The 18,127-nt window shown below is 42.4% G+C and overlaps 1 protein-coding gene across 1 annotated transcript in view; it reads right to left on the bottom strand.

Annotated features, from left to right (window-relative positions):
• The window catches only part of LOC117806437 (transcription factor IIIB 90 kDa subunit-like), a 180,820-nt gene that overhangs the window by 88,957 nt on the left and 73,736 nt on the right, over nt 1–18,127 (bottom strand). Inside the window, exons 12-14 of the mRNA XM_034675382.1 lie at nt 7,780–7,841; nt 3,827–3,908; nt 3,544–3,599 (exon numbers count right to left, since the gene is read on the bottom strand). Coding sequence (XP_034531273.1) covers nt 3,544–3,599; nt 3,827–3,908; nt 7,780–7,841 — 200 coding nt within the window. The remainder of the gene's footprint in view (nt 1–3,543; nt 3,600–3,826; nt 3,909–7,779; nt 7,842–18,127) is intronic.

Raw genomic sequence — 18,127 nt, 5'->3', positions numbered from 1 at the left:
AAGAGGCCAGTCCACATGTGAAGAGGCCAGTCCACATGTGAAGAAGACAGTCCACATGTGAAGAAGACAGTCCACATGTGAAGAGGCCAGTCCACATGTGAAGAGGCCAGTCCACATGTGAAGAAGACAGTCCACATGTGAAGAACACAGTCCACATGTGAAGAAGACAGTCCACATGTGAAGAGGCCAGTCCACATGTGAAGAAGACAGTCCACATGTGAAGAAGACAGTCCACATGTGAAGAAGACAATCCACATGAGAAGAGGCCAGTCCACATGTGAAGAAGACAGTCCACATGTGAAGAAGACAGTCCACATGTGAAGAGGCCAGTCCACATGTGAAGAAGACAGTCCACATGTGAAGAGGCCAGTCCACATGTGAAGAAGACAGTCCACATGTGAAGAAGACAGTCCACATGTGAAGAAGACAGTCCACATGTGAAGAGGCCAGTCCACATGTGAAGAAGACAGTCCACATGTGAAGAAGACAGTCCACATGTGAAGAGGCCAGTCCACATGTGAAGAAGACAGTCCACATGTGAAGAGGCCAGTCCACATGTGAAGAAGACAGTCCACATGTGAAGAAGACAGTCCACATGTGAAGAAGACAGTCCACATGTGAAGAAGACAGTCCACATGTGAAGAAGACAGTCCACATGTGAAGAAGACAGTCCACATGTGAAGAAGACAGTCCACATGTGAAGAAGACAGTCAGTGTGAAGAGGCCAGATCTCTTTTTATTCACTATGTTCCCAGCAGAGGAAAAGACGCGTTCAGAGCGCACTGAGGATCCGGGGATGGAAAGATGTCTCTCTGCCGTCTGCTTCACGCTGTGCATGTGTGACTCCTGTGACCTGTCCCTGACCCGTCATGCAGTGCGCCCACTCGCAAAGCAGCCGCTGACGTGTTTTTTTTCACAATCGAATCTCCGTTTTTTTTTAATATTCAAATATATATTCAAATTTAGAATATTCATTGACAGCCCTAGTACAGGGGTGACTTTTTTTATAACGCAGCAATTTCAAAGGTATCAAGATTACGGGTTTTCCATTAAGAGAGGTACAGCTGACTTGATTGACTGACTGTAGCTGTTGGCTAGGAAGCTCATAGCCCGCCTCTTTACGTCACACTGGCTCCACAGCAGTTGAGTTCAGCATTTCCAATATGGCTGCCACCATCAATTGGCTTCAAAACAGCGCTTCAGAAACAGATGGGTGACGTCACGGATACTACGTCCATTATTTATACAGTCTATGGTCTCATTCATTATCCCTTACTTATTGCACATGCCACACCATTGCCCCGATGCCAACATGTATATCAAACAGGAACTCAAACAAAAAGTAAGATTAGTTGTTCTACAGTAAACATGTTCTCTTCCTTGTGATCCGTTTTGAGCTTTAAGAAGTGACATCATTTTCTAACATGAATGACCAACCCAAGAACATCCTTACAGTGATCGCAGAGCAACATCATAGACAGATCAGATCCTGATACAGAATTTACTCCAGTTCTTCTCAGCACAGGATTGAATGTTATCTGGGAATCTTCCTGCTCCTGTTAGACCACGAAGGTCCTGGATGAGAAAGATTTGCCCCCTTAGAAATATGTCTGAGTGACTTCAGATCAGGGCTGAAGCAAGTTTACCGCTCAATCCATTTTTATATAACCAGCAAATGTATCCCAATTAAGACACCAGATTGGGGTCATCATCCAGTTTGGGGGGATTCAATGTTCACCTTGACCTCCATGAAATTAAGAGGCACACATCAGCTCAACTTCTCTTCACTGAGAATAAACTTTTAAACACATATCACGCAGCATCGACGTGCTCTTCAGGCAATTAAACTTAAAATCCCTTACAGCAGCAGCAACTCAGGACGTTATGTGTCCAAACTACAAAACCACAGTCACTCCGTCATGCATGAAAATAACAAGAGTGTCCTCTATTTCAGTTATTTATTTATTTTCGGGCTAATTTGTCAGCGTTGGTTGGATCAGTGCTGTCGGGAGGCTGCGTGTCTCATTAGAGGTCTGTTGCACTGCAGTTAATTCAGCTAGTTAAAACCAGCGAACAGATGTTGGGTCTATCAGAAGGTCTATGTGCTGCCAAAACCAGGAACAGGAAACGAGAGGGAACCAGTTTCACGGGAGTAGCTGTCTGACTGCCTGTCTGTGTTTAGTTTGTATGATCATCTGCTCAACTCTGCATCTGTCTCACAGTCAACCCGACTCAGAATGTGCAACTTGTAATGATGCAAGAATGACAGAAACAAACACATCTATAACTGGATTAGATCATGACATCTTGATCTGGCTTCAGGGTGGAAATGTGGAGATTAGCTGCTGTCCTCTATTTTAATGGTAGTATTTGGATTATTTGGAGTGACCCTCTCAACTTTTAAGAGTAGGCTTCAAACTTTCCTTTTGGATAAAGCTTATAGTTAGAGCTGGATCAGGCTTGGACCAGCTCTTAGTTATGCTGCTATAGGCTTAGACTGCCGGGGGAACTGACACACTGACACTGGGATCCTATCTCACCCCCTTCCCCCCAACCCCCTCATCACTTACTTTAACTCTCCCTGTCCCATTAAAGTTACTAACCATAGACCTTTCTGGAGTCCCTGAGCTCCCTTGTCTCGTAGGTTCCTCTGAGCTGCCGTAGACGTCCTCCTACTGTGGACGTTCTGGACTCCAGCTGATACGGACGTGCTGGACTCCAGCGGCAACAGCTACTACTACTGGTCTCATCACTATCACCTCTCCCTCTCTCTCTTATTCTCCTCTATCTGTCTTTCCAGACCCAACTGGGTCGAGACAGATGGCTGTTAAAAGGAAGTTTTTCCTCTCCACTGTAACTAGCTAAATACTGTGAGGTGTAATGCTCATGGTGGATTAAGGTGGGGTCAGACTGAGTCTTATCCTGTCTTGGTGTTGGGTCTCTGTTCATAATTTGACATAGAGTGGTCTAGACCTGCTCTGTTTGTAAAAATGTCTTGAGATAACGTTTGTTGTGATTTGGTGCTATACAAATAAAGACTGACTGACCGCCCGCCCGCCCGCCCGCCCGCCCGCCCGCCCGCCCGCCCGCCCGCCCGCCCGCCCGACCGACCACCCGACCGACCGACCGACCGACCGTCCGACCGACCGACCGACCGACCGACCGACCGACCGACCGACCGACCGACCGACCGATCGATCAATCGATCGATCGATCGATCGATTGATTGATTGACTGATTGATTGATTGATTGATTGACTGATTGATTGATTGACTGATTTATTGATTGACTGATTGATTGATTGATTGATTGACAGGCATTAGATGGAGAAAGAAAAGGACAGAGTTAGTCCTAGAGATCTGACTTCTGCTCCATCTGCGTCTGTTTGGTTCTGTTTCCCTGTTTTCCATCTCTCCTCTGCTCCGACTTTCATTCTCACTTCATTTTAACTTCATGAAGCGGCCTGACCGATAAGTGCACAGCCTCCTCCTCTTTGTTCCAGGCTCTGACTCCCTTATCTCTTAAAGTCTGAATACTGTTACCTTCTTCTCTTTGTAGATCCCGAGCTCCTTCTCCTTTGCTATCTTTGCTTCCTTTTCTGAAAGCAGAGACAAGAAAGAGTCTGAACACACAAACTTTGAGATAAAAACAACACAACACAACAAGGTGGGAAATTACCACAGAACATAAGCTGGTGGGTTCAGCTGGAGGTTTAACTCTGTTTGGCTGATAAAACATGGAAAAGGGGAAGGTAGATCTCGGGACAACCTACACTCTGCCTCAAAACAAAACCAGGAGAGAAATGGTGATTTATTCTGAAAGTACCTTTCTGCTCTTTGAGGTAGTCGGAGTTTTCTGCCATCCACAGCGCCGTCTTGATTTTGATTTCTGTGTCGCTCAACAGATACTGCGGAGAGGCAGAGGGTGTCAGAGAGGGGAGAAGTTATTCTTCCATGTATTTGGTATTTGTGTGTGATAAATAAAACAGTTCTCTTCCTCTCTCTCTTCATTCAAGTTTACCTAAACCATAAAAATAATCTAATACAGTCTGATGTGATTACTGCCTTTCTGTAGTTTGGAATTAAATGTGCGTCAGCTGCTTATCAAACCACGTCTTATCTTTATCTAGCCAATCAGACAAATCCGTCACCCATGGACTCATACAGTCATCAATTCATATTCACAATGCTCATAAACAGTTTTTTTGACTAATCTAGGTCACTCTATAGGGACAGCAATGATGGTTACAACCACTGACACTATATAAAGATGGATGCCGTGTCTCCGCCTCCTTCAGCTGTACAATAATGAAGTCAAAATGAACCCAGGGATAAAGTGAAGATATCTTGGATATAGAATCTAAACTGTGTTCCTGTGTGAAGACTTCCATTGAGTTCAGAAACGTGTGATTTCAATGCAGATGTTGAGCTCCTTCAAGAATTATCCATCAGCACTACCCTGCCAGCTATGAGAGTCGAGCTCAGCCTACGGTGGAGATATTCGTGAGCTACAGACACACACACTGCTGGCAACCATTTGGCTTTTTGTCTTGAATTTAGAAGTCTTTTCAATCAAACTAACACTCCATAAGGTATTTTTATGTAATATTTACTATTTATGTAGGGAAAATGAGAGGCTGAATCATGAGGGGCTATCCTATAATAAATTTATATTCAGAAAGTATATCCTGATTTCTTTAAATGCATCTAATGAGGGAGATAGTCATTAAAACAAGCCCACCTCACTTTGTTTCCAGCACCCGTACAGAGGACAAAGGTCACTTTCAGGTGAACACAAAGGTATCAAAAGTGTCTTATACAGTAAGTTTTGCTGTACTTTTGTCAGAAGTTTTTTAACATTATTTTTTCATTGCATCTCAAAAAGATTTGAACATTTAAAATTCAATTTTGCATCAATTATTTAAAATCGAATATACAGTCCCCTCCAAAAGTATTGGATCAGTGAGGCCAATTCCCTTCTTTTTGCTGTAGACTGGAAACATTTGGGTTTGACACCAAAAGATGAACATGAGACAAGAGATCAACATTTCAGCTTTTATTTCCAGGTATTTACATCTGGATCTGATACACAACTTAGAAGATAGCATTATTTGTAAAGGAACACCACATTTTTAGGTGAGCAAAACTATTGGAACAGATACACTTAAAATAAATTAAAGTGAATAAGACTTCATATTTTGTTGCAACTCCTTTGCTTGCAACAACTGCATCAAGCCTGTGACCCATTGACATCACCAAACTTTTGCATTCTTCTTTTGTGATGCTGTTCCAGGCTTTCACCGCAGCCTCTTTCAGTTGTTGTTTGTTTTGGGGGGTTACTCCCTTCAGTCTCCTCTTTAACAGGTAAAATGCATGCTCTATAGCAGGGGTGTCAAACATGCGACCCGCGGGCCAAAACCAGCCCCCCAGAGGTTCCAATCTGGCCCGGGGAACGACTTTGTAAAGTGGAAAAATTACAGAGTAGATATTAACTGCAATTTTTCAATTAAAGTAACTACTATTTTAAATTTGTTCTCTGGGGGTTGCATACAATCATAGTGCTGACTGAGCACTTTTTTCTCAAAGTGAGAAAATAGATGACTTGCTGTTTGCATAATCCGGTTGAGATTCCTAGACTTTTTTGGAGCACTATAAAATGATCCACTAACACTAGCACTACAACCCTGCATACAACACTGTGCAGCAAGCAAACTGTTCATTCTGGAGCTGAGGTGTCCAAAATAACCAACTTTACCTTCTTCATTATTATAATCTATCTGTTCTTTTGATGTAAACATTACACACTGTGTGTCAGGTGAATGGGTAACCTGTGTGTTTGGTGTGTTCACAGCAGGTTTCAGGGCTGAAAGAGTAAAATATTCTGTCCCACAATGAGACTCATCATGATAGTTCATTAAATGTGAACATTTTCAGAATGTATTTGTACTGTTTTGCCCTAAAACAAAGGGGAAAATTTAGTATTTTCATTATTCATAGGTTATTATGTTGTGATTTTACTGGCCTGGCCCACTTCAGATCTATTTGGGCTGTATGTTGCCCCTGAACTGAAATGAGTTTAATGCCCCTGCTCTATAGGGTTTAAGTCTGGAGATTGACTTGGCCAGTCTAAAAGCTTCCACTTCTTGCCCCTGATGAACTCCTTTGTTGTTTTTGCAGTGTGTTTGGGGTCATTATCTTGCTGCATGAAGAAGGATCTCCCTATCAGTTTGGTTGCATATTTCTTTAAATAGGCAGACAAAATGTTTCTGTAGACTGCCAGGTTCATTTTGCTGCTGCCATCATGTGTTACATCATCAATGAAGGTTAATGATCCTGTCCAAGAAGAAGCCATGCAAGCCCAAGCCATGACATTGCACCGTGTTTCACAGAAGAGCTTGTATGTTTGGGATCATGAGCAGATCCTTCCTTTCTCCAAACTTTAGCCTTTCCATCACTTTGGTAAAGGTTCATCTTTGTCTCATCAGTCCATAAAACTTTGTCCCAGAATTGTTGAGGCTCATCCCTGCACTTTTTGGCAAAATCAAGTCCGGCCTTCCTATTCTTTTTGCTAATGGGATCATTAACCTTCATTGATGGTGTAACACATGATGGCAGCAGCAAAATGAACTTGGCAGTCTACAGAAACATTTTGTCTGCCAATTTAAAGAAATATGCAACCAAACTGATTGGGAGATCCTTCCTCATGCAGCAAGATAATGACCCCAAACACACTGCAGAAACAACAAAGGAGTTCATCAGGGGCAAGAAGTGGAAGCTTTTACACTGGCCAAGTCAATCTCCAGACTTAAACCCTATAGAGCATGCATTTTACCTGCTAAAGAGGAGACTGAAGGGAGTAACCCCCCAAAACAAACAACAACTGAAAGAGGCTGCAGTGAAAGCCTGGAAAAGCATCACAAAAGAAGAATGCAAAAGTTTGGTGATGTCAATGGGTCACAGGATTGATGCAGTTATTGCAAGCAAAGGATTTGCAACAAAATATTAAGTCTTATTCACTTTAATGTATTTTAAGTGTATCTGTTCCAATAGTTTTGCTCACCTAAAAATGCGGTGATCCTTTACAAATAATGCTATCTTCTAAGTTGTGTATCAGATCCAGATGGAAATACCTGGAAATAAAAGATGAAATGTTGATCTCTTGTCTCATGTTCATCTTTTGGTGTCAAATCCAAATGTTTCCAGTCTACAGCAAAAAGAAGGGAATTGGCCTCACTGTTCCAATACTTTTGGAGGGGACTGTATACTACACTGTTTATTATAATAGAAACAAATTCAGCTTTATTTATGTAGCATTTTTATAAACAAAATTACAGAGTGCTTCACTTCTTAAATTGAAATATTAAAGCATTTTTCTTTATTTATTTTTATGATTATCTCCTACAGCTAAAAAACCCCATCTCAAAACATTAAATATTTCGTATTAAGTTACCAATTTCAAGTTATGTAAATAAAATTTAAAAATGTTCCTTTTTTTCTAGATGCACTTTGGTGTATCTGTGTACCAACATGTTTACAGACTTTCCAATTTATGGACCGACTGTCTAGTGAACTTCCCCCAGTAGGAAACTCATTTTTAGACATTTTCCAACATCAAACGAAAGCAGGAAGGGTTCAACACAAAGGCAAATGTGAATATTAGTGTAACATCTTCTGTATGGAAGCAGCTCAGGGATCTCTTCCTCTGATGTTCATTCCAGCACATTTCAGACTGTGGTGTGTTTCTGGTGCAGTGGACCTCATTAATCAGCAGGTACATACCAGCTCTATTTCACTGTCATCGATCCCGCTCAGGTCCAGCTCCCCGCTGTCAGCCGCACCATCTGTCACACAGACAAAAATCACATCGGACACACTTAGAAAATTTGCTGTAATGCACATTTTTACAGCAGCTTCCATGTCCCAGAGGGGCGAGACAGGAAACAGCAGCTGGGTGGACAAGAAAAAAAAAAAAAAACACCTCCAAAATCCTGCTGCATCTCTTCCTCGTGGAAACGCTGTGCAGCATCTTCCATCGAGGGTTAATCAGTGAATAAAACGCACTGTGACTTCTGATAAGATGCTAATAGGCTTATCTTGGGTTTAAGCGGATCTACCTTTAACACACTTTCTCTTCAATTATGATACGCTTTCTAGATTGCAGCACACTTTATTTTGAAAGGGAAGATGCTGAAACGTCAATTTGCATTTTTCACGCTGCGCCGCCCTGAGACGCACTCCCACTACTACCTGATTGTGAGAGAAAAACAAGAGACGTTTGAATGTGTTGGAGGTGAAATCCCTCCGTGTGTGCTCGGTTCAATTTTGGAGGAGAGAAGTTCAAAGGAAACGAGATTGACTTTGATAAAAGAAACAAAAGGATGTTAGGAGTGGGTGCCGGCTCTGACAGCAGAAGAAATTCAACAGCTTTCACTCCAAAGATCCTCCACCTTGATTAGCTGTTTGTGAGCAGCTCCTCTCTGGCTGCTTTCACACATCAGACAGTCAATCAAAAGGAGAAAAGTTAGAGAGAAACGTTTTAAAGAGGCAGGTTTATGGAAGTCGTTTAACTTCTGTCAGCTTTACGCCTTTGACGCGCTCACAGGGGCCCTCCTTCTTCGAGTTCAAACTCCCCACAGGGCGGCAGCTTCAAAGATGTGCCACCTGAGTCCACAGGCAGCCTTCCTGCTTCATTAAGGAGAGACAGGTGCAGGGACAGACAGGGAATAGATGAGGAAGAAGAGCAGAGCCTTCCTCAGTCAGTAAAGGGTGTGTTCTCCCCACAGTGGAAGAAGGAAGGGGGATAATCTAGTCAGCCATTTGAGTGCAGTTAGCAGATTGCTTAAATAAGAAACCACTCCAGAGGGAAGAGACAGGTCAGTCGCTATCTGCCGGGCCCAGCCCTCTAAGAACTTCCTCTCCGTGAAGTGTGAGGGGGAGATAAGATGGAGACAAGCCCTGCGAGAGATTGGCAGCTCCGGGAGGCAGAGAGGCAGCGAGACTGAGAGCTGATAACAGCAGTCCAACCCAGGAGAGGGGAGGAGGGAGGAGCAATTACCCCGTTATTATTCAGTCAGGGCTTTGATATATCTACACCAGCTAATTTGATCAAACCCAAAAATGTTCTTGGTGAGCGTGCAGACGAATCTGCAGACCTGAGGAGTCAAAGGTTCATATTGGCCGAGCATTTGGAAAAGTTGCAGTGGAAATATGAAGGCTTATTTATTTCACTCTTTTGGCTTTTTCATCATTAAGGCAGGTAGTCGAGCACAAGAGAACTACAAACTGAACCATAGTTTTCTCTGAACGTCTAATCAGACTTTAAAACACTGAGGGAGATTAACAAAAACGTCTTATGTGTAATCAGCACAGAAATGTAGACGTTAACCTGCAAGGTGGTTTAAAGGCTGGTGGTGCTAGCTCTGCTATTGTTAGCCAGACTCTGTAAACTTGACATAATTTACCCACAGAAGCTGTGACCCCTTGTTTAGCTGAGTTGAATGAATAATTGTGTCCAGCATTGACTGTTTTCTGAGTGTTTCCTTATCTTCAGACAAGTTGGTTAGTCCTGATTCAAGTTCTCGTTTGAAGTATTAGGACAATTTAGCTTGGAGCATCCTTGCAGGTGACAGTTTTGTAATGTGGATATTGGTTCAACTGTGCTGTACTGTGTTGTGTACATCTAGTCAAAAGTTTGGAAACACCTTCTCATTCAAGGGTTTGTATTTATTGTTATGATTGTAAACACTGTAGATTAATACTGAAGACATCCAAACTATGAAAGAACATATATGGAATTATTGAATGAACCAAAAAGTGTTAAACAAAGCAGAATCTGTTTTATATTTTAGATTCTGTAAAGTAGCCCCCTTTTTCCTTCATGACAGCTTTGCACACTCTTGGTATTCTCTCAGTCTGCTTCATGAAGTGGTCTCCTGGAATGGTTTCTAATGAACATGAGCCTTGTCAAGAGTTCATTTGTAGAATGACTTGCCTTCTTAATGTGTTTGAGACAATCAGTTGTGTTGTTCAGAGGTAGGGTTAGTACACAATGGATAGTCCTATTTGACTACTGTTGTAATCCAGATTATGGTAAAACCAGATTATTTCATAGTTTTGATGTCTTCAATATTAATCTACAATGTTGACAATAATTAGAATAAATACAAACCATTGAAGAGAAGGTGTGTCCAAACTTTTGACTGGTAGTGTTAGTGAAATGTTGCAGAAAAACCCACATTGGGAACATTGATAGGCTGATAGGCAGATAGAGCTAGACAAACAGCACGTCTACACTGGATGTGTCTTCCTGTAATAGAGAGAGAAATATATGCAGCCATCTGGCCTTCATCTGCTCAAACACTCAATGGCCAAAAACACATTGTGTCATGCAGAATTACAAAAAGTGCATTACATCATCCCATTAGCAGGAAAATTTGGCCACAACTCGCAGCACAGTAACAGAACTTCTAACTCCTCGTGGAAAAAAACAGACACTAGCTCCCTGATGACCTTCCTGCACAGCGAGAAACGAGTTTCCTCCTCCCGCCCAGGCTGACAGAAGCCCGAGGTCTTTTGGCAGACGCTCAGTAACTCAGAGAGTGAGCCCTGCCTGCATATCAATACTGAAAAAAAGGAAGAAAAAAAAACAACAGGATTTCCCAAACATGTTTTTTTCCCAGTCTGAGGAGCTTCTGCTCTTCAGCAGAGAATCCCGCTGGAACACACCTCAGACCTCAAACTGAGGGAGGAGGAGAGAGGAGAGGGAAAGATCTGTACTCTGAGAGAGTTCACTCTGAGGGAATGAATAATTGTTAAAGAGAGAGAGAGGGGAGATGATGGAGGGGGAAAGAGGGAGCGTTACTGGACTGATAGTTTTGGCTGAGATCTGGACTTTTGATCGTAACTGTTCATCTGCCCGTGATAGACTGCTTCTACTGAACTTGAACATGTCAGATGCAAAGACCTGATGATGTTTAAGAGTTAATTCCACACAGCTCGTGATAGGTCAGGTTATCTAAACAACAACATGTGGATGATTCCTCAGTTACCTCTGCTGGTTTAGCTGTTTCAGCAATCTTTCTTTGAGATTGTTTCTAAAGGCACATTTTGGAAATGGTTACAAATAGAAATGAACACAAACATTTGGTCTTCAGAACATTTCTCATGCTATTGAATATAATTGTTACCCGGCTTTCTCACCAATAACCCGGCTACATTAAATACTCGATTCCGATTGGTCAAAACCGAATAACAGTAAATAATTCTCAATAACAAATACAGCACAAGAGACAACATGAACACACCATCATGTTAAAGCTTATAGTTAAGCTGGATCAGGCTTGGACCAGCTTTTGTCATGCTGCTATAGGCCTAGACTGCCGGGGGAACTGGCACACTGACACACTGGGATCCTAGCTCACCTTCTTCCCCCCAACCCCTTCATCATTTACTTTAACTCTGCCTGTCCCATTAAAGTTACTAACCATAGACCTTTCTGGAGTCCCTGAGCTCCATTGTCTCGTAGATTCCTCTGAGCTGCCGTAGACGTCCTCCTGCTGCAGACGTTCTGGACTCCAGCTGATACGGACGATCTGGACTCCAGCTGATACGGACGTGCTGGACTCCAGCGGCAACAGCTTCTACGACTCGTCTCATCACTATCACTTCTCTCTCTTACTCCCCTCTATCTGTCTTTCCAGACCCAACTCAGTCGAGGCATGATGGCTGTCTAACATGAGTCTGGTTCTGCCAGAGGTTTCTGCCTGTTAAAAGGAAGTTTTTCCTCACCACTGTAACTAGCTAAATACTGCGATGTGCAATGCTCATGATGGATTAAGGTGGGGTCAGACTGAGTCTTACCCTGTCTTGGTGTTGGGTCTCTGTTCATAATTTGACATAGTGTGGTCTAGACCTCCTATGTTTGTAAAAGCGTCTTGAGATAACGTTTGTTGTGATTTGGCGCTATACAAATAAAGATTGATTGATTGATTGATTGATCATGTTAAATCAATCTGCAGGGAGAAGTTCCATCAAATTTCACCTCAGCCTGTTGACACTGTGGCAAAAACGTTAGTGTCCGTCTCAGGCTGGTCTTCAGAGTGACAAAATAATGACAGTGGACACAGACGTGAGAGCAGCCTGAGGAGCTAATGGACCCCAACCATCTCTGAAAGAGAAATGTGGAGCAACTTCCTGTCCTGCAATCCAGGCAACGTCAACAGAGCTAGTGAGAGCATCTCTAAGTTGACGATTTTTACAAAGTAACTTATTCAAGAAGTGGAAGGGATGATAGCAACAGTGCTTAAAGCTGGGGTTGGTAATCAGATTTAGATCCACTTTTTGTTATACTGGTTAAAATGATCTTTATGTCCTGATGGTAATCAATACATAATGTGTTCTTAAAAAAGAGTGAAGAAAAGCTGCTATCTACAGCCGGAGTAAACCTGGGAAAACACCAACCAATCACTGTTTTTTGGCTCCCCAAATTTTAAACCAATCAAGTCCCGTCCAGCCGTTCTGCCCTCCTCCTGCGCGTACATTTCCCCGGCGTGCACTCCTCCGAGTCCCCGTCTCCTGCCTCTGCTTCCCCTGACTCTATTTACTGCCCCTCTCGCTCGTCCTCGGGCCTGTCCCCTCTGACCTGATGAGGGGCTTTGCTCAGGACTGTAGTCCGGATCAGAGTCTAAAAAGCTCTCACCAACAAGCAGAATAATTAATGACGTTCAGTAAGTCCTACAGAAATATAGATTTATTGTAGCGTCCGTCCGGACGCTGTAGGGATGACGAGCCGATTGGTGAACACGTTGATCTTTAATAACCGGTCACTGTCGGCCGTGAACACGCCAACCAACAAAACAACAATCAATGTTTGAATGAATGAAGAACTTCTCCTCTTGTCTCTCCTCTCTCCAGCTCACACACTCTACACCTCTCCTGATGCCTTCACTGACTGTCAACACTGTAGGAATTAAGAACATCTACACTGAACACGTTTAACAAACAGTAGAGCTGTTACAGTATTATATATGTGTTATAACTTTTCTCCTGATATCGTGTCACCAGTACAACTGGATAATGCTAGAATGACAGTTGTGAGTACTAACAGCAGCCATGTTTGTTTGTGTTTTTAACTTTCACCATGAGAATGTTTTGGTGAGGACCGGTTTTGAATCAGTCACCATCATATGGTCGTGAATCAGCGGCGCTCGTGCATGTGAGCGGGGGGGCGTTGTTTTGGAGGAGGGGAGGGGTTAGACGGAGTCATGAGGAAATGCTACATTCAAATTCATGCTGGTTTTCCAAGACTACCAACCCCAGCTTTAAAGTAGAGAAGTTCCACTCACCTTGTCTAAAAACTGTCCAGTCTAATATAAATGTTTCCCACAAGTACGCCGACAAGAATCCGTTGCAATGTTACTGACCATGGAGCTGAGACTGTATAAATCATTAACCATGAACAAAAATATGAAATCTTCCTTGAATCAGTATTTGTGCCAATCATTTATGTAATTTGATTAATTTGTGTCTTTATGTCTTTAGTTGGGGATTGAATGATAAAGCAGGATAATGCAGAATGAACGTGTGGTTCTGCAAATAAGAATCCAGACCAGGTGAGTAAGACCCGGACGTGAGCTCACCCTGTTGCACCACCTATCCACTATACATTATCCCTTATTAATGAGAGCTAATGTGTGCTATCTATCACTGACAACATTTATCATTTGAAGAAGCAAATTAAGAAACTGGTACTTGAAGGTTTTGTATTAAGCAAAAAGGAGAGACTACAGCCTGAGTAATAGTGGTACCAAGCGGCAACCTCTGGCCGAGAGAATTGAGTCCAATGCGGACGTGTAAAAAACTGCAGTTCATCAAGGATCCGCTTGAGGCTGGCTCTGGAAGTACCGGAAACCACATCCACACCAATTCAAAGAAGACGATCTTTACAGCAGAAATAAACATGTTTACAGCCTGGTTCAAATAACGAGTGTAGTCTGGATAGCTTGTTTCTCGAACGGCACACACTGTAAGGGGGGGGGGTTCATAACACAACAATTTAGAAGATATTAAAATTAAAATACAAGTTTTCCATTTCGAGAGGCACAGCTGACTTGATTGACAGGCGGGAACACTGTAGCTGTTGGCTAAGAGGCTCAAAGCCCACGGATACTACGTCCATTATTCATATATGTACAGTACATGGGCCGTTTTGGACACAACATATGTGTGCTGGTATTGTTTATACTATTCTCTAGAGTCTGCACAAACTCTATGTAAGTATGAAGTAGATTAGCATCAGAGGTTGGATGTCCAGATACTTCCTCCTCTGATTGCAAATGTCATAAAGAGTTTATCCAGTCAACTTACCAGCTGCAGGCCACATAAAGTTGTTTACAGATGTCAGACTGAGAGTTACAGAAGTTTTAGCATGACTGTATTTGTACTTGTGCCGACTTTTGTCTTCCGTCATCAGCTTTGTAAGCTCTATCATGGAGCGTCACAGAGAGTAACTCATGTCTCCTCACAGCAGAGTGATCAGCAGCAGTCTGAGAAAGATGCCAAATTCAATTTCTTTCAGTGAAAGCTGCCGGCCTGAAGATTAATCGAGGCAGAAACAGAGAAAGGAGGCGGAGCTGCAGTCTGATTCATCTGAGAGAAATGCATCCCTGTTGAAGCTCCGAGCTGTTAATGCGATCACCTTTTTTCTCTCCCACACAGGTAACCTGACCCCTGATTTACCCCTGTATCCCCCCCTCCCCACTCCTGCTGCTGCAGAAATACCCAAAAATACCCTCCCTCCTCCCCTGTCTCCCACACATTACTGAGTCCCATGTGGCGGCAAGCCTGTCTGATGTGGCCGAGAGAATAAGATGCTTCTCTGCAGACACCACTAATACCAAAGAAGAAGAAAAAAGGAAGACAAAGAAACAGGGAAAATGTGCCCTGCAGGAATGAACGCTAACAGGTGAAGAAGACGGCCTTTTGAAGGCAGCAAGGGAGAGAACAAGAGATTTAAAAGAGAGAGACAGAGAGAGGGAGGGAGGGGAGGAGGGGAGGAGGGGTGGTGGGTGACAGACTGAGCCAAACATAGAAAGTAAGAGGCACAGAGATATGAAAGGATAAGGCTGGTGGTGTTCTTTGTTTTTTCTTGATGTCTACAAATCCTCAAAGAGAAAAGACCACATCCATAATCTCTTAGTTTGTCTCATAAGCCTCCTGACTTCTCTAACCCGGTCTGAGACTCTCAAACTTCTTAGTCTGTAATGAAGATATAAATCTTAAAGAAATAAATCCTACAAATGTTCAATTTCAATGATAAAAGGCTCAGTGTTTTTTACAGATAGGGGATAGGCATTTCAAGCAAATTTACTATTCCATAGTCACAGTTATTTGAATAGTCCCCCATGCCACAGACATAAGGAGAGAGATCCATTCAGTTAGTGCAAGGTTGTTGTAGATATGGTAGTTAGCTATGATACATGTTTGGATATGTACCAGATATTCTAGTTTTACCAAGCAAAGTTTGCACCTAACTTAAGTTTTGGTTTATTTTATCATAGCAGTTCCTCCAAGAACATTTTGAAGCCTCTGCGTTTCTCTCAAGTTCTGATCACACAGAGCTGAATCTGTCTTTAACGCCAACTGGCACTGGCACTCCTTCCTTATGTTACTAGGAATCTAATTATAACATTATGGAAGTCTTTTGATGCATTACAACCAGGTGCTACTGAAAACAATGGAAAAACTACATTTTAGAGATGAGATAAAAGTCACATGATTGAACAGTTATTCGCTTAATCGAAAATCACGACTCATCCCTAGTTAACAGTGGATTTGATGTGGTTTATTTCACATTTGGCATTACTTATGGAGAAGGGGATTTTTTGCATATATGCAAAATGCAATACATTTCTTGCAAATGTCTTCACCTGATCCCTGTGGTCTTGAATCAGTGGTAGCTTTCCTTAAAACAGAGGTTCCCAAAGTGGGGGTCCGGACCCTTGGGGGGTCACCAGACACTAATTGGGGGTTGCAAATTTGTTTTTGTTTTTTTTGAGTAATCTAAAATTTTGTATATTACCCTACCTGTAAATATACTTCGAAAACAGTAATTAATTTAATTTAATTTGAGTTTATTTGATAAGAACAATGCACATTAATCAATATTTCAACAGCGTGCCTCAACGTAAATATGCCGGAATTAGCACAATAGCTAAATTTCATCTGTAGTCCTAAGGCAGGTACTTACATAAAACATAAAACAACAAGATTTAAAATTACAGGATGTCACAGGACAGTTAACAGGATACTACACCAACTGAATTACAAACTAATTTTATGTACAAAATGTACACTTTTGTGACATTAGACATTTAGATATGAATCCTTAAAATACATGTTTGCATTAGTTTTCTGCCTTTCATTAGATGACTCCCAAGGTTAGGGTTAGAGTTAGGGTTAGTTTACAGTTAATTATCAAAAGCATCCGTAGCAGCGGTTAATTCAGAACAGCACAGGAAACACAGACACATGTGCATGTAGCCGGCTACTTTTCTGCAGACTAGCTACATTAAGTATAAAGCTACGTTGAAGCACTTCGAGGGACAGTGGGGGTCGCAAGTCTTTCAAAACCTATATTTTGGGGGTCATGGGCCAAAAAGTTTGGGAACCCCTGCCTTCAAACACTCCAAAGAAAGAATGCAAGGTGAAGAATGCTTGAGACAAACGTGCTAGTACTGATATACTGATAGTTTTTTTACATAGACTATGAAGGCATGATCAGCCTCTGGCAATATTTAGTATTTCACCTGGCAAAGGCAACTTCAGAGGCTACGTCCACACTTTGATATTTCATTTAAAAAGACAACTTTCACCACATTTACTCCTATTAGCACCATTCCACATTGTTCCAGATCATTCAGACTTATTAAACGAGGGCGTTAGAAACCAGAGGGTTTGCTCTTTTCATGGTATCTGTTCACAAAATGAGAAATACAGTGTTATGAGCCTCGTCCTTCAGGAGACAGAAAGACAAATGGTAAACAGCAGTCGGAAAGGCCAGAGAGAGTTAGTAAGAGGAGAAAGAATGAGGAACACTGGCAGAGAGGAAGACAAAAAAAGAGGCTGAGCAGGAAAGATTAAAGGAGAAGGAACGAGGTAGGTAAGAGATTGAGAGACAAAGAGACTGATGGAGAAAAGCAGCAGGAGGGATGACATGGAGAAATGAGCAGACAGCAGCTGAAAGAGAGAGAAGACAAAGGAGGCAGAGAGAAAGCTAAAAACAGAGAGAAAGAAGCTAATAGAGAGGAGAGAAGGAAGAAAGACAAAAAGATGGAAGAGGGAGAAAATGTAGGCTTAAGAGGAGTTCACTGATCTTTTAATCCTGTGCTGTGTTTCATTTCGGCTTGATCTAAGGAGAGGACACAGCCCGAGAAGACAAAAAGGAGGAGAAATACGAGTGAATAAAGTCATGCTGGTTAAATGAAATGGAAGCGTCAGTTTGCAGACTCCTCCACACCTCCTCTTCCTCACTCCGGCTCTCTGCAGCCTCCTTCCCCTTTTCCCAAAAACAAAGAGTGAGTGTGTGTGTGTGATCTGCAGGATGAATGGGGCTGTGTAGCCTGGGTGCTGCAGGATCACCCATCATCCACACTTCAAAAGGCGCCCACATTATCCAGACTCACAGCTCTTGATGTCAGCAACAATCCTGATCCTCTCCTACATACCAAAAACCCCCTCGACCTGCACCGCGCTCGGCCACAGGGCTGCAGGGGGGAGAGCTCGACATGAAGGGAGATATTTCAATTTGTCAGCTCTCAGGCTTTTAGGAGGGACGGCAAAGAGATGAAACGAGAGATAGGACTTTGTTAAGGTACTGAGAAACATTTCGACTGACTCGATCCGAAAGGCATGTGAATACAATTCTTTAAAGGACTCTTTGAAATGTGAAGCGAGAACCTAACACTGTGGTGTTTACAAAAAGTGAAAATACAAGAGAAATGGTGCAAATTATTGTTTTCTAAAGCGGATGAATTAGATCACAAAGTCGTACAGAAAGAGCTCTGAGGAAATACACGTTTTATTTTCCCTCAACTGTCCAGCTTTATAGCATAAAGACTGAAAACAGAGT

The sequence above is a fragment of the Notolabrus celidotus genome, chromosome 22, assembly GCF_009762535.1.
Source record: "Notolabrus celidotus isolate fNotCel1 chromosome 22, fNotCel1.pri, whole genome shotgun sequence".
NCBI classification, from domain to species: domain Eukaryota; kingdom Metazoa; phylum Chordata; class Actinopteri; order Labriformes; family Labridae; genus Notolabrus; species Notolabrus celidotus.
This window is presented reverse-complemented; position numbering and strand designations above follow the sequence as displayed.